Raw genomic sequence first — 15,923 nt, forward strand, 5'->3', positions numbered from 1 at the left:
AACCGTGAAGTAAACAGGACATGTTTTTTCTGCTTAGTTTGCACTCTATTAAGCATAGCACAACTCATCTGTTTCTTATTCCATCATGATCATAACCTGTAGAACAGCTTCAGATGGATCGTCTATCCCATCCATCACAAAAACTTTGCTATATTACTGTACATCACAACGATTCTAATGGATCCAGTCTGGGTATAGAGCCTGTTAAGTTGATTCCCTCCATTTTCCATTGTCAAAAAGAGCCATTATTGGGGTACAACCTTTCACATGAATTGCCTTCTTTTCCTTGACTATCTGTTTCATCCATATTCTTGAAGATGGAGAATACTATATAGACCAGCGTTCTTCAGCCTTTTGACACCTGTGGATCGGTGGAAATAAAATAATTATTTTGTGGACCGGCAGTTGAAGAAGACTGGGCTAAGTCATGGGTCAGACCCCGCCCATCTCCACCCAATCTCTGCCCCAGACCCTGCCCCCATAATAGTACTAATTGTAACACCATTTTTTCCATTCATTTTTCATATACAGTATACACTTAAATATAATCATATTAACAACACATAATGGTTAGCCACAAAATTAAACTACACAAAGCACACTGTATGCTTCTCAATATTCATTCTTTCAAGAACACACATAACCCTCTGCAAATATGGGACCAAAAACTAAAAGTACTAATATAATAATAATAATAATAATAACTTTATTCTTGTATACCGCATTACCATGGAAGTTCTATGCGGTTAACAGATGAAGAGACTGTACATTTACAGCAAAGTTACAATTTCGTTAATGTTACATTTACATAATAGACTATACATTTTCAGTCATATATATACAGTGGTGCCTCGCATAACGAACGCCTCGCACAACGAACGCTGCACACAACGAACTTCATGTCTTGATTCACACAACGAACTTCGTTTCACACAACGAACTTCACACAACGAACTTCGTTTCACACAACGAACTTCGTTTCACACAACGAACTTCGTTTCACACAACGAAGTCGCCCGAGCTGCCGATGTATTGCATCCTTCCGCGCAGGCACTGCAGGCAGTCGTTAGTCACTGCGCTTAACTGCCCTCTCTCACTGTATACAGTCGTCCTTTTAAGATAAACTCAATATTTTTTATATATCATGGCTTCTAAAAAAAGCAGGAAGGTGATTTCTGTTGAAATGAAACGGGAAATAATTAGAAGGAGTGAATGTGGGGTAAAACAGTGTGACCTCGTCAAAGAGTTTGGCCTCAGCAAGACCACCATTTTCACCATTTTGACAAATTTATCTTTTTTTATGTCATCTTAGCATATTTTATGCTGCAGAACGAATTATTTTTTTTAACATGTATTGTTATGGGAAAATGCGTTTCACATAACGAACTTTTCGCATAACAAACTTGCTCCTGGAACGAATTAAGTTCGTTGTGTGAGGCACCGCTGTACAAACAAACCCTAAGATGCAAGATTCTGCATGCAGTACAACCCCAGAGAAAAAGATACAAATGCATTTCTTCCTGAACAGACAGCAGATGTAAATCGCGTTCTGTTGTTGTCTCCCTCCCTCCCTCCCTCCATGCCTTGCCTTCTGGCCTGTTCCCGCCTGGCCATTTTATGCCGTCCCCGGTGTTATCTTCGGGCCGGCTCCCTCTTCCTCAGTGGTGCAGTGCACAAAGCTGTGGGCAGTGTCTCCTCGTGCGTCCCGCGCCTCATCTGGAAGCCTTCCCTCTGACGTTACGACGTCAGAGAGAAGGCTTCCAGTTCAGGCGCAGGACGCGCGTAGGAGCCTCTGCCCATGGCTTTTGTGCACTGCACCACTGAGGAAGAGGGAGCCGGCCCGAAGACAACGCCGCATCGATCGCACCGTGGACCGGCGGCTGAAGAACACTGTCTCAGGCCTGATGCACGTGCCAGCCCTGCAGACTAGCACCAGTTCACGGACCAGCAGTTGAAGAAAACTGATCTAGATGGTTCACTAATTTGGTTCCCTCAGCAGGATCAACCAGGTTCTTTAATACAGAACATCTACCACTGTACCATCAATGCTGTTATAGTACTCTGGGAGATATTCACACTATTCTTTTGGAATATTACCCTAATATCCTTTTCCTAATGTCAAACGGACAATGTCCAGATCAACCTTCATCTCCATCGCCTTCTTTATTCTAAAGACCTTGGAGGCTTGGGACTAGCTATAGGGGAGGAGGAGACCGGTACACATCCTATTTAGGATATTACCTCTATAAGCTTAGACCTGTTCTAAAACCTTTCCTTATCCGTTCTTGAATGTTCATTACCAGCTAACTAGACTATGAACAGGTTCACACTCATATCTTTGACATCCATTCGGGACCTCTAAACTAACCCCTTTTTTTGGCAGCTGTTATTCCAAGGCTGCTGCTGAAAAAGGACCTACTTTGTTAAAAGTTTTCTTCTATTCCAAATTACATATCGCTCCCCTTTGGAGCATTATTGTTTTCTACCTGACTACTGCTATGGAGTATATCTAAGAACAGACACAAGAGACAAGAGTGCACGTCTGCACCATTGCTCAGTGGTCATGTGCAGGGCTCTGTAAACCAACCCTGATCCAAATTCAAGTTCAGCTTTATTACTGGTTTCAAGTCCTTACCCTGCTGATGTATTATATTTCTCTGTTAAAATCACCTTCGTCCCTGACTTTCCAATTTCCTCTATGGCTCATAACAACCAACAGGGCTCCCTTCCTTGAAATCTCTGCTGGAGATTATGGTATGCTGAATTTCCAATCAAAATCTATCTCAGTTATCTGACAATTCTACCATTCACATCCTGTGATGTTAGTTTTGTAGCTCGCTGCAACTTAACTTCCTTTACTTGGGAACTCCATGCTGTATGCAGTAGCTACTATGTACTCCCTCTTCAGGGTTCCAAAGTCGATTCTTTGCATTTCTTGTGTGGCACTATTAATTTTCATTTCCCCCATGTCAATATGTCTAGTTTCTTCCATTCTTAGTATCTATCACATGTTTTCAGCTCATACTGAGTTTACGATTCTTTTCCGCTGGGCTACTGAACTTTCTGTTCTGCCACCAGTCTTTCTATTCTTTCTTGCAGAATTTCTCTTACTCTCATAGTATCTGATTATCTGTGCAGTAATACTTTCCTTTTGGTTGCATGATTACTCTATTTCTCTCTATTGTGGAGGGCATTTCTTGGCAGCAGGAGTGAGTGGGCATCTCTCCTGCAGCTGGGGGGGGGGGCAGCAGGATGGAGTAAGCATCTCTCCCGCTTCTAGGGAGGGGTGTCGTGGCAGGCGTTGCTTGGCGGCGGGAGGGAGTGGGCATCTTTTCCCCTGCCAGGTGGTATTGGTGGGGCTTGGCAACGGGAGGCAGTTTGCATCTCTCCCACTGCTGAGATGTGTTTGGGGGGGGGGGGTGTTGTGTGGTGGTGGAAGGGAGTGAGCATTTCACCCCCTGTGGGGGGGGGAGTGTTGTAGGGGGCATTGTTTGGTGGTGGGAGGGAGTGGGGATCTCTTCCGCTGCCAGACTGCTGGTGGCAAAATTTTCTGATGGGTCTGAGCTGACAAGCCTTACTTTCCTGTCAGTGCCTAAGCCAATCAGTGCTCAAGCACTAATCGGAAAGTAAGGCAACGACAGCTCATACGTGCCGGTAAATTTTGTCTGCAAATGTGGCACAACAAGGTTAGAGAATCACTCGGTGATTATAGAGAATCGCTCGGAGTAATCATTTTATTATTAATGTCCTCATACTACACTTGCATGGCAGTATCGGAGACTTCTAGAAAACTTGGAAAAGACCACGATAAGTTGTTTTAATAATCCACCACTAAAATATATGCACACTAAGCCAGCTGGAACTGGCTTAACGAGCACGTTAAAGGCAGGTTTTAGTTTTGAGAATTTGACCCTTATGACTAGCTGCTAATATTCAGTAGCACTTAATGGTGAAATGCCGTTGAATATCACGATTAGTTCCTGAATCAAAGCTGGCTATGTTGAGAGTGTTCTGAGGGTGGGGTCAGCACTTGGCTACTCAAGGGCTGATATTCAGCCCTTAAGCAGCCTGGTGCACCGCATAAATGGGATCGCAGGAAAGTCTGTTCTATTTTTTTATACGGTAACCCATGGCTTCTTAAGTGCTGAATATCGATTTAAGCAGTTATATGTTAGTCTGAATATTAACCCCCTTCTTGGGATTTTAAAAATGGCTTTATGAATCATTTTGAATGATGATTTTATCGGTGAAATGGTATATGAAGGTGTTAACTGAATAAATTTAAGTTCATGTAGGATGGGAATTTAAATTCAACTGGAGTAGTGTGCATAGATTTGAATGCTTTGCATGGTAGTGTTTGGAACCTGAAAGAATGTGTATGGCGAAGTGCAGTCCCAAATATACAGTATATTTTAGCATTTTATGTCACGTATAGCCCACTTTAATTGTATTTATGTTCAATCTGACCAGCTCTAGGTTTTAGTGTGAAGCTCACCCTGTCATGATGATCTTTATGCAGTGGCATAGATAAAAATGAATTTTTGGTTGGGTCTGAGGATTAATGTGGATTGGTGCTAGGCAATGTGTATGTTCCACCACCTCTTTTTATTCAACTGGCCTAGGTCGCTGTCACTGACTAGCGGTGGTCTGATTCTAAGTTTGAGGGTCTATGGCCCACCCAGGCCTACCCATGGCTAAATTTCTGTACTGTTGTGGTAATATTGCAGAGGACTTTCTTTAAGCTTTCCACCATCCAGCCTATGTTATACATGTAACAGACCCCCTTTTTACCCAGCTGCTGGGTTAGGATTTGCCACACGGTATTTTTAATAGATTGGGCCATGAGCTGGGACCAGAACTCCTCCTGGTAGGCCAGAGCAAGCTCTCTTCTTAATGATTCAGACTAGAGAATGACACAGGGACAAATATGTCCCCGCAGGAACTCAATTTCCCCGTCCTATCTCCGTGAGTATTGTTGCTATCCATGTTCCACTCCTATAAGCTCTGCCTTAACCATACAAGCCTCAAACACTTATGATTTTAAAGTTTTTGAGGCTTGTGCAGATGAGAATGGAGCTTGCAGGAACAGGGCAAGGACAGGAAAAGAACTCGCTGGGACAGGACAGGAAAATGAATTTCTGCGGGGACGGGATAAAATTTGTCCCCTTGTCATTCTCTAATTCAGACCACACCAGTTGTTTGGACCAAAACTTCACATTTATTTTCCTTCTCTCGGGAACAAGAGTGAGGCACTTCTTGAAACTCAGTTATAGACTTAGAAAATAAACTATTTACATCTGTTATGTTTAGTACAAGATGATGAGTTGTTGTTTATTTTCCAATTGGTTAAACTCCTTTGTAGATGGGAATCCAGATCTGATGGTGGAGATTGCCAAATGACAAAACTCCCGCCTAAGACAGGATCTTTTATAAACTCTGATGATGTCACACATTCATTGATCTGTTATGAACTCTTGAGTTCCAGAAAGTGCTGGAACTCAAAGTCTAAACTATCAACTGCTTTAGGGTTCATATTTAACTAAGGAAAAGCAGCTCTCTACAGGCTGTACACCTCAAATAACAGTTACAGAGGCAACCTTCTTCAGGTTGCTCACTGCAGATTGTAAAATTAACACTTAATCTCTTCACTTAACCTCACTGTGAAATGTGTACATGCAGCCCTTATTCAGGTACTGCTTCTTACTGCTAGGGAAATTCATGCACTTAACCTCACTACTCCTGGTGCATGGTGCAAGTGGCTACAAGGATGGTGGTCTTGTGATCCGAAATGCCATGACTAAGCCAGAATGCCTAACTTCCTCCTACAACCTGCACTGTCATGCTTGTTGTTCATGTTTGCAAACAGAGAATTCAAACAGGAAATATTTTTTTGAGTGGAAGGCAAAAGTCCTAATTTTTTTTGTGCTTTCCAGAAAGTAAAGCAGAACATAGATTTTCAGATTTCAGTATGAATGCTGCTGTTCTACTCTTTCTTTAGCTGTAGATATATTTGTCAGTGCTGTTTGAGTGTCAGAAATGGAAAGAGAAATTGGTCTGTAGCATCAATGACAGCAATGCAGTTAATTGTGGGGTTTCTTTTGTCCAAAGGATGATGTCGTCATGGGCACACTGACAGTGAGGGAGAATTTACAGTTCTCAGCAGCATTGCGCCTACCAATGACTGTTCGACAAAAGGAGAAGGATGCCAGAATCAATCAGGTCATCAAGGAGTTAGGTTTGACCAAAGTGGCTGATTCCAAGGTAATGGCAAATAGATTTTCCTTTACATCACCAAAGGAGCAGTCCAGACCTCCGCCAGCAGAGAGCACTAATGAGCTTTATTGGTGGCTTTGCATCATGACTCAGCCAGTATCTCCATAGCTAAGCAGTATAAAAGTGACTTAGAAGTTGAGAATAAAACTCCTGCCTCATTTGATTAATAGAACAATGAAAACAATTTGTTAGATATAAAAGGTGTTTATGGAATTAAAAAAAAATCTTTATTGCTACATGTTGGTTCACAATATGACAAGTGTAATTAAGACACTTGTCATATCATGGGACCAGCTTTTGCATACCTTCATTTAAAAAAAATGTCACTGCTGAGCATCTTAGCCTGTCCTACATGACATCTTTTAACTCTTGGTCACTCATTCCCTATACTGGCTGGCCAAAAATTTATTCAGGTGGAAAAACAAGTGATCAGAGATAAACTGGAAGCTGTTGGTATAATTCAAAAATTGTGAATCACCTGCTTTTCCAAATTCTTGCGTTCAAATTTTCTTCAAATTATTATCCATGACAAAGAAGCCTACTTTGTTCTTCATTATGCATATTTGTCCAGCCTTCATTAAACAATTTGTGCCATTCCTCACATTCCCTTTGCTCATTTTACCTTTACCATTCATGTCAATAATCTGTCTGTGAATTTCTACCATACAAACATTTTTAGCATTTAAAAATCATATCACTGGCCATGCTCTGTAGGTAGAGGAATTTTCAATTTTCTTGACCAAATTTAAATACTACAGTGAATGGAGAAAATAATTATACCACCGTGGCAATACAATACATATATTCCCCTTGAGATACAGAAAACGACTGACCTTCACATGAGCAGATAGTTTGGTGTGGAGTATCTTGAAGGATACTGTTCAGCAATACACATATTCCCCTTGAGATACAGAAAATGACTGACCTTCACAGGAGCAGATGGTTTGGTGTGGAGTATCCTTGAAGGATACTGTTCAGCAATACACATATTCCCCTTGAGATTCAGAAAATGACTGACCTTCACAGGAGCAGATGGTTTGATGTGGAGTATCCTTGAAGGATACTGTTCAACCAGAACATTTAGGTAGTCCCAATAGAGAGGTTTCAATAATGGTGAAAGAAAGCCAAGAGTGCTTAAGAGAGAAGCAGAGTAAAGATACCAAGTTATCCCTGTCATTTTCTCAGCAGCCTGTAGATACAAGGAAAAAAACCCACAATCTGAAGCGTCTGTATACAAATGCTAGAAGTCTAAAAAATAAAGTAGGAGAGTCAGAGTATATAGCACTGAATGATGAGGTAGATATAATAGGCATCTCAGAAACCTGGTGGAAGGAGGACAATCAATTGGACACTGTGTTACCTGAGTACAAAATTACTATATATCACAATGATAGAGTAGATCAAATTGGTGGGGGGGAGGGAGTTGTGCTATATGTTAAAGAGGGAATCGAATCAAATAAAATAAACATTCTGCATGATACAGATAGCAGTGTGTAATCCATATGGATAGAAATTCCATGTGTGAAGGGAAGGAATATATGGGACAGAATAAGCAGATAGATGAAGAAGTGTTTTCAGAGATTAGGAAAACTGGCAAATTGGGCAACAGTATAATAATGGGTGATTTCAACTACTAATTCACTGAAAAAGCAAAAACACCATCAATTGTAAGTAACACTGCCCACCTGGCTATTAAATAGCCTACCTAGTGTAGGAGTAAAAGAAGAGGCCTTAACAAAAAACAAGAGCCAAAATTACAAAATAACAAAAAAAAATAATGGGAGAAAAATACCTCAGAAGTGCTTCATAGGTCAGAAAAAACTCCCATTATTCATATTGCTTCCTCTTCTTCCTCTGAACAAATCAGTAGAAACAGCCAAATCACAGTTCAAAAATCCAGGCAAGCAGTAAATGCCTACCCACCATGCACAAAAAGTAAATTAAGCAATACTTAGCTTGCAGCATTCTTCCAGTGGTCACATCTTGGCCATATACTGTGTTAAGATTTGACAGGGTTTTGAAGGAGAATCCCTGGCGGACCTGGGCTGAAGACTCCTGGGACAAAACTACAGGACATAAAACAGGTCAAGCTTGATTTTTGCATAACTTCATCTTTACAAGAACTCTGAAAAAAGATGCTGTTTCTGTACCTCATGTGGCAACTTCCTTTAACATTTACTGTTCGAGATAAGTAAAAAACCAAAACAAAACTGCAGGGGAATGTACAGGATGCAGGAATTTGTTCAATAAAATCAACAAAAATCATAAAAACATATATATCACATATATAAAATGAGTACATAAGCTGCAATATTTATATCCAAAAGCTGGTCCTAATATTCGTATGGACCGGACCTGATATGGTCCGTCTTTCGAAAAACACTTCTTCCTCAGGGGTCCCGAATGTTGGTACGTAGAGCATCATAAAACCAGATTGGATAAATAACCAAAATCAAAGTTGAACTGGCGTGAAAATATCCTGTCTAAGGTGCTGCACTATGTGGCACAAAGTGCGAGATAAGTAAGACATGGCACACAGAGATGCCACACAGCACAGATCAATGCTTGCTGCATGGAAAGAAAATTATAGTACTGGTGCTCAGCTGGAAGACTGAGACAGGGATGCAGGTGTTAGGCCTCTAGCAGTGATTCCTGTATTTCCTATATTCCCTGGCCTCAGGTGAAACAATGGACAGCAGGCCAGGCATTGGGCTATGCACCATATGCACAACATGCAAACCTTGGACGGCTGCGACAAGTGACAAGTTTGTCTTTCTGACAGTTGCCCACTATAGATGGAGTAAAAGCCTCTTTGGACATTAGATGACACATATAACATTTGAACTACGGTTGCCTTGGTCCATGGAACATTATGAGCACGAGCTGGCCTGCATGTATGCAAAACCGCAGCACCTGGCAGGAAGGGGTGGGAGCTGTTCTTGGAATTGGGCGTAGGTCATGCATAGATAACCTCTGAAAAAGCCTCAAGAAGAAGGGTGTCAGGGGTAGATAATTTTAGGTGGTTTTTGGCCATCAAACCAATCTGATAATGACATATTGTACTGTCAAGTTTGTTAGGTAGTCAGCACTTCACGGCATACAAAGAGACACACACCAGATACAAGATAAGGCTAATTATGCTACTCTATTGGTTACATAAATTGCAGGGCGGTAATATACTAAGCACAGCTGATATAGACACAAATTGCAGGGCAATGATATGCTAACTGCAGAGCAATATATACAAAGCACAAATAATTCAAAATGACATCACCAAGATTGATTTATGACATCACTGTTCCTCACAGCTGAATGGGGAATCCTTTCCAGGCAGTGATAGACCGGGTCAACCAACCATGGGACTCCCTTTACAGCACGCTGATGGATTCTAAAGGAAAAGCCCCACGATGGCCTCTTATATACTATTTTATCCTGTATCACACTCTGTTAGTTTCTGCAGTAAACAACAGGTGTTTCATTTATCTCCCAGCTAGAATATTCTTTCACATGCCTACCAGATTCACACAAGCCTGTGCCTGGGAAATGCCATTTCCTATCACAGTATCCTGAGATTCACAGTTCTCATAGACACACACACCAAATCCCGGCTTCTGGAAATGGCTGCACACTCCACCCTTGAGTTTCAGGAAACTGAAGTAGCGTTTAAGTACACCAGGTGAAGCCACAATTAATAATAAGTTAAAGCGCATAGGTTCATAAGCAGCATTTTCCATATTAGCCCACTGTAAAAAGATGGTTGTCGAAGCAATACATAAAAATTTAGGAGAAATTTCCTATAATATAGTGTGACCATGGGGTTGTATTGACCATTGACAAAGATTCCAATTTAAGACAGTAGTGATATTACTACCTAGAGCATATGGCTTTAAAATACAGTTATTTACAAAATGGAGCATAATATCATCACATTTTGGAGTAAGCTCTTGGTTATGTACAGTGTTGGGGAGTCACCTTCCTTCCCAATTAAAGACATCCACCACCCTTCCCCCTTACATGTGGAAAGATGGCGTACTATGGAAGCATTTAATAGTGCAGGAGCATTTAGGGTCTAGCTGCATCAACATTCCAATTTCCGATTGATATAATGTCCCATAGGCCATTGCTGACATCTCCTTTTCTGTTTTATGCTTAGAAATGAGGCAAGCTTGTGGTACATATGACCTATACTTCTGCAACTGTTTCGTAAACAGCCAGTTTGACCTTCGCAGATGCCTCTTTTACTTCTAACATTATATCAGCACGTCCCCTTGTCCTGCACAATCTCCAAGCTATGAAGATAAACAGCTTCCATTATGAGTTCAAACCTCTGTCTTAGGTTATACAGTCATCTGGGCGGGAAAACCCAATATGCTACATCTTACCCGTCTTTGAGCGAATGAATGGTGCATAAGGGATGCAGGAAACTTTCTCAGGAGGTTCAGGCTTAAAGGTATCAAGATGCCATGAGTATGAGAGTATGGGATAGGAGATAATATATTATATCTGACCCTAGCAAGCGATGCAATAGGCCATGCCAAATCAACCAAATTAGAACCCAATTAGCCAAATTAGCAAGTGTCAGAAAAGATCCTGGAAGTTCATATAAAATTGAATGCGTGGTCATTTTACAGCAAAGGAAAATCATAACCATACATAGCAAAATTTGTACAATAAATAAAATAACGATAGAGTGAATTAAAACATTAAAGACATGATTTGCAGTAGGCAAATGCCCAAAGAACAATTCCCAAACTGAGACATGAGCATCTCGTAGTAAATGTTCGATAATTTGTCCATTTTCAAAAGTGATGATATGATTCACTTCTTCGGAGGTAGTTTTAAGTTGTTCAATGTAGGTATGGAGTTCTGTAAAATTCAGCAGCTTGTGGCATGTTTTGTTCCCCATGCCAAGAGGGAGTGGATGTACAACATATGAAATAAATGACTACACCAGGTATGTTTTAGGTACAGCAAAGCGTTCTTAAGAAGGTGGCTGTAAACATTTTGTGGAAAGAACAGGTGAAAACAAAAGTGTCTTTGCAGTCAGGATGTAAGCAGATGAATTGGTCCAATAGGAGCTGACAGTCTCTTTAAACTGCATAAACAGGGAGGGATACACCAACTTGAAGGAGTCCAGGTATCATCCAGCGGCTGAACCCCAGTGAAGTGATCTAAATAAGAGATAGAAAAGGAGAGAGAGAGACCATATTGCCTGTACTGAGTGTAGCAACATGTGACAATATTAATGCATTTACTTAGTATAGGTATTGCAAAAGAGAAACAATATGTGAGTACTTAGAAAGGCAAAATCAAAAAAACATCTAAGTCCCCTTTTGGCCTAAGGCCTTAACGTTGAAAGTAGAATCAGGGAAAATGTCCATTATCAAAAAAAACGTCCAAAAGGAGGTTTTTTTGATAATGGCCTGCCTCTACGTTCAGCTGTTTAAACGCCCAGACCACCACTACATCAAAACTTATACCATATAATCAACCTAAAAAAAGCCTAAGCCCCAAACGTCCAAAACAAAGGTTTTTAGGCGAAGGAGGAGCCGGTCCTTCGCCTAAAAGCTGGATTCTGTAACCGGTGTCTGTGAAAAACAACACCGGTTACAGAATCCCCCCCTTACAGCGATCTGGGCAGGAGGGAGCCCAAGCCCTCCTGCCCTGTCAAACCGCGACCACCCCTCCGACAACATCGGGGCAAGAGGGAGCCCAAGCCCTCTTGCCCTGCGATCCCCAACCCTCCCCGACAACATCGGGACAGGAGGGAGCCCAAGCCCTCCTGGTCCGCAGCACCCCGACTCCCTGACTACGTTTGGGGCAAGAGGGAGCCCAAGCCCTCTTGCCCCTGCGGCACCCCGACTCCCTGATCACATTCGGGGCAAGAGGGAGCCCAAGCCCTCTTGCCCCTGTGGCACCCCGCCCCCCTGATTATGTTCGGGGCAAGAGGGAGCCCAAGCCTTCTTGCCCCGCGATCCCCAAACCCTCCCCCCCGCCGAGTCCGATGGGGCCAGGAGGGAGCCTAAGCCCTCCTGGCCCTGCGATCTCCAACCCCCTCCCCCCCACGATCCGGCCCATGTGCCTAAGGCCCCGCCCACAGGAGGGGCCTAAGACAACTGGACCGATTCCGGTTGGCCCAGGTGCCTCAAGCCCCACCTGTGGGCAGGGTTTGAGCCACCTGGGCCAATCAGGCCCTAAGGCCAGCCATTCCGGAGATAGCTGGCCTGTCGGACGGACGGGCTTGGCACCCGTCCGTCCAATCAACAATTTTAAGGTATGAGGTGGGGGAGTGGGGGGGGGGTCGTGGGGTCGGCGGAGGGGTCGCGGGTCAGCGGGAGGGGGCGATCAGGGGTTCGGGATGGCCGGTCGTCGGAGGGTTGCGTCGAGGGCAGGAGGGCCTGGGATCCCTCCTGCCCGTATTTTAGTGTGGGGGCTGGGGGTTAGGGGGTGTCGCCGGGTCAGGAGGGCTTGGCCGGATTGTGGGGAGGGGAGGGGGTTTGGGGATCACGGGGCAAGAGGGCTTGGGCTCCCTCTTGCCCCGTACGTAATCGGGGAGTCAGGGTGCCACAGGGGCAAGAGGGCTTGGGCTCCCTCTTGCCCTGATCGTTGTGGGGGGGGGGAAGGGGATCGCGGCAGGGGAGATGAGCCATCTCTCCTGCCGCGATCATTGCAATAGGGGGTAGGCAGGTTGCTGGGGCCGCTGAGCTGATCGCAGCAGCCGTGATCAGCTCAGCGGCCCCTTTTCGGCACTTATACCTGTTTTGACTCGATCTAAGTCAAAACGTATAAGTGCCGACTAGGCAACCTGCCTAAAGTTTTGGTTATACCTGCTGCACGCCTAGGTGTAGCCTAATCTACACTTAGGCTATGAAAACTATAAATAAAAGGGATATTGCGCAATTGGACTAGTAAAAAGTGGAAAAAAGAGCTCTAGAAATGGCCAATGTCATGTAACCTGGGGTACCCCTTAAACTGAAACAAATAGACAAAATTGAGACCACATGGCACAGACAAAACAGAAAACACAAAATTTTAGGCTTGAAACTGTTCTTCCATCAGTCAAGGATTCGGGGCTGAACTTAAATCTGCAGATAAACACACAATTATACAAAAACAAACAAACATAGCACTAGAAATATTTGTGTGCACACATCAGCAAAGTAAATTTCTATATAACACATGGCATAATAATCGCATAATCAGAAAATGCATAATTAAAGGGTGTGGTGTCTAAATGTCTGCTCAAACTTCTGTAAGAGATAACAAAAAATTTAATCACTCGGCTCTGTTTCTCTGCCTATTTCATTCATAGGACATGAGAGATAATGTAGACAGGGACACAAACTGCTAGATTGTGCTCCAATCTTTAAAAATAAGCAGATCTTACTAGTTAAGGCAAGATATAATGTACAGTTTTAGGTACAGACGTATTATGAAGTATTGCAGTGTCAATGCTAAGAGGAAAAAGAAACATGTTAAATCTTAAAGTGCAAGGTCATTTCAAGGTTACTTGAAGCATAACTTTTTCTTCCTTCTTTCGGTTAAGCAAAAGATTCTTTGTGCCAAAAACGGGTCCAGAATAGCTCTGTATGTATGCCAAATGACTGCCAAGAAAAAGAAGAAACATTTCAAATCAACACCACCCTCAAGGTCACTTAGAACAAGCTTCGTCCATGTTCCATTCAGGTTGACCTGGACCACCTGTCTGCCACCTGGGTCCCACTGCACTCTGAGGAGTGGGCACTGCTGTGCAGAGGTCAGGTGCCGGCTAATGTGTCTTCTTTTGTCTGCACTGTCCTGGCTAATTTACATAATATTCTATGCCCAATATTTCCCACTAATATCCAGCTATGAATAAGGTAATATCAATCCTAATCTAAGAGAGTTAGCCTCAGTAATGGAGCCTACGCGTAGCCATTCAATGACTGGGGAATTCAGCGTAGCTATACTTGCTCCTTTAATCTCCAATCATTGGCCTCACTCTCATTTTCATTACTCAAAATTTCTAAAATTTATATCCTTATTAATCTTTTTTTCTTTCTTTTTATGTTTTTTTATATATAAATCCTTAAAAGATCTATCTTCATACATTTCCTATCAATTCCTAACATTCATCCTTAAAAACATTCAAACTTAAAAAGAAAGAAAAAAAGATTAATAAGGATATAAATTTTAGAAATTTTGAGTAATGAAAATGAGAGTGAGGCCAATGATTGGAGATTAAAGGAGCAAGTATAGCTACGCTGAATTCCCCAGTCATTGAATGGCTACGCGTAGGCTCCATTACTGAGGCTAACTCTCTTAGATTAGGATTGATATTACCTTATTCATAGCTGGATATTAGTGGGAAATATTGGGCATAGAATATTATTTATATGTTTTCCCATTGGGGATCTTTATATAGTGTAATTTACATAATAACCATCATCATTGTCATCCCTTAAACTTTATCCCTTTCCTCTGGAACTTTAACTACCAAGTTTATTTTAAGTTTATTTCTTTTCCAAGTGTATTTAAAATTTGATTTATCGCTTAATCATACATTCAGGATAATACCCAATTCTAACAACACTTTATACAAACGTACAGGGGAACAAAAAATTCATATTCCAAAACATGAGGTACTGGACAAACAGAGCTAAAGAACACCAGGATAGAAACACAATACTGGAAAGCAAAGAAGACGATTATTTTTTTTAGAATTCTCCATTCTGTTCCTATCTTCCACCTATGCTAATTCACAGAAGTAAAACAAAACCATATCATATACCACTGTTTTCAATTCTTTTTCCAAATTCCCTCTATTATTTATCAATACAACAGTTTTTCTCTGTTAGGGGTTTGTTTGTTTTTCCTTCTCACTGAAAGCAAGATAAAGGCACTGATTCACAGTATAACTGTAAATACTTCAGCTCAAGAATATAAATTAAATACTAGGGAATGAGTGAACTTTTTTCCCTCTCTCCCCCATCTCTCTCCACACCCTGCATGTCCAAGTGGGAAACAAGACAAGACTCCTAAGTATTTATGACATAAGCAAATAAATTGCACATATGGTCACACACACAAAAACATTTAAATCTTGTTTCAGATTATGTTGAGCTCTGTTTTACTCATTAAAGTATTGAATTGCAAAGATCTCCACACCTTTAGTTTAAATGGGCTATTTCCATGGCCCGGAATGTCCTCTCCGATGTCAGAATTGACGTCGGAAAGAAGACTTCTTGTCGGTGATTAGCAGCAGCAGCGGGGAGGTAAGATTGCAGCGGCGCGGACAGAGGGAAAGGAAGGAGAGAAGCGCTTTTTTTTTCCACGGCAGGGAGGGAAGGATGTAGTCATTGCGGGACATTGTCACAACTCCCTGCGTCTGCCGGGTCCACCTCCTCCGGAGCAGAGCCAGCAGATGAGTCATCGTGGGACCTTCCAGCATGCGGTTGCTGAGTTCGCTCCAGAGCAAGTACGTCGGAGTGGGGTGGACTGGCATCCGGCAGCTACAGTCATCGTGGGACCTTGCTTCATGAAGGGAGAGAAAGGAGCAGGACTGCTGGAATGGAAGAGTGGTGGAGGGAAAGAAAGGGGGCAGGGTGGTATGGAAGGGTGGTGCTGATGGAATTGATGTACAGAGAAAGGGGAGAGACATAAGGGGAAGG

The 15,923-nt window shown here is 42.4% G+C and overlaps 1 protein-coding gene across 7 annotated transcripts in view; it reads left to right on the forward strand.

The window, feature by feature from the left end:
• The window catches only part of ABCG2 (ATP binding cassette subfamily G member 2 (Junior blood group)), a 177,329-nt gene that overhangs the window by 91,585 nt on the left and 69,821 nt on the right, over positions 1-15,923 (forward strand). For all 7 annotated transcript variants that reach the window (XM_033959388.1, XM_033959405.1, XM_033959440.1 and 4 more), the window contains one exon: positions 6,109-6,261. In XM_033959388.1, the coding sequence (XP_033815279.1) occupies positions 6,109-6,261 (153 nt within the window). The remainder of the gene's footprint in view (positions 1-6,108; positions 6,262-15,923) is intronic.

The sequence above is a fragment of the Geotrypetes seraphini genome, chromosome 1, assembly GCF_902459505.1.
Source record: "Geotrypetes seraphini chromosome 1, aGeoSer1.1, whole genome shotgun sequence".
Classification (NCBI taxonomy): domain Eukaryota; kingdom Metazoa; phylum Chordata; class Amphibia; order Gymnophiona; family Dermophiidae; genus Geotrypetes; species Geotrypetes seraphini.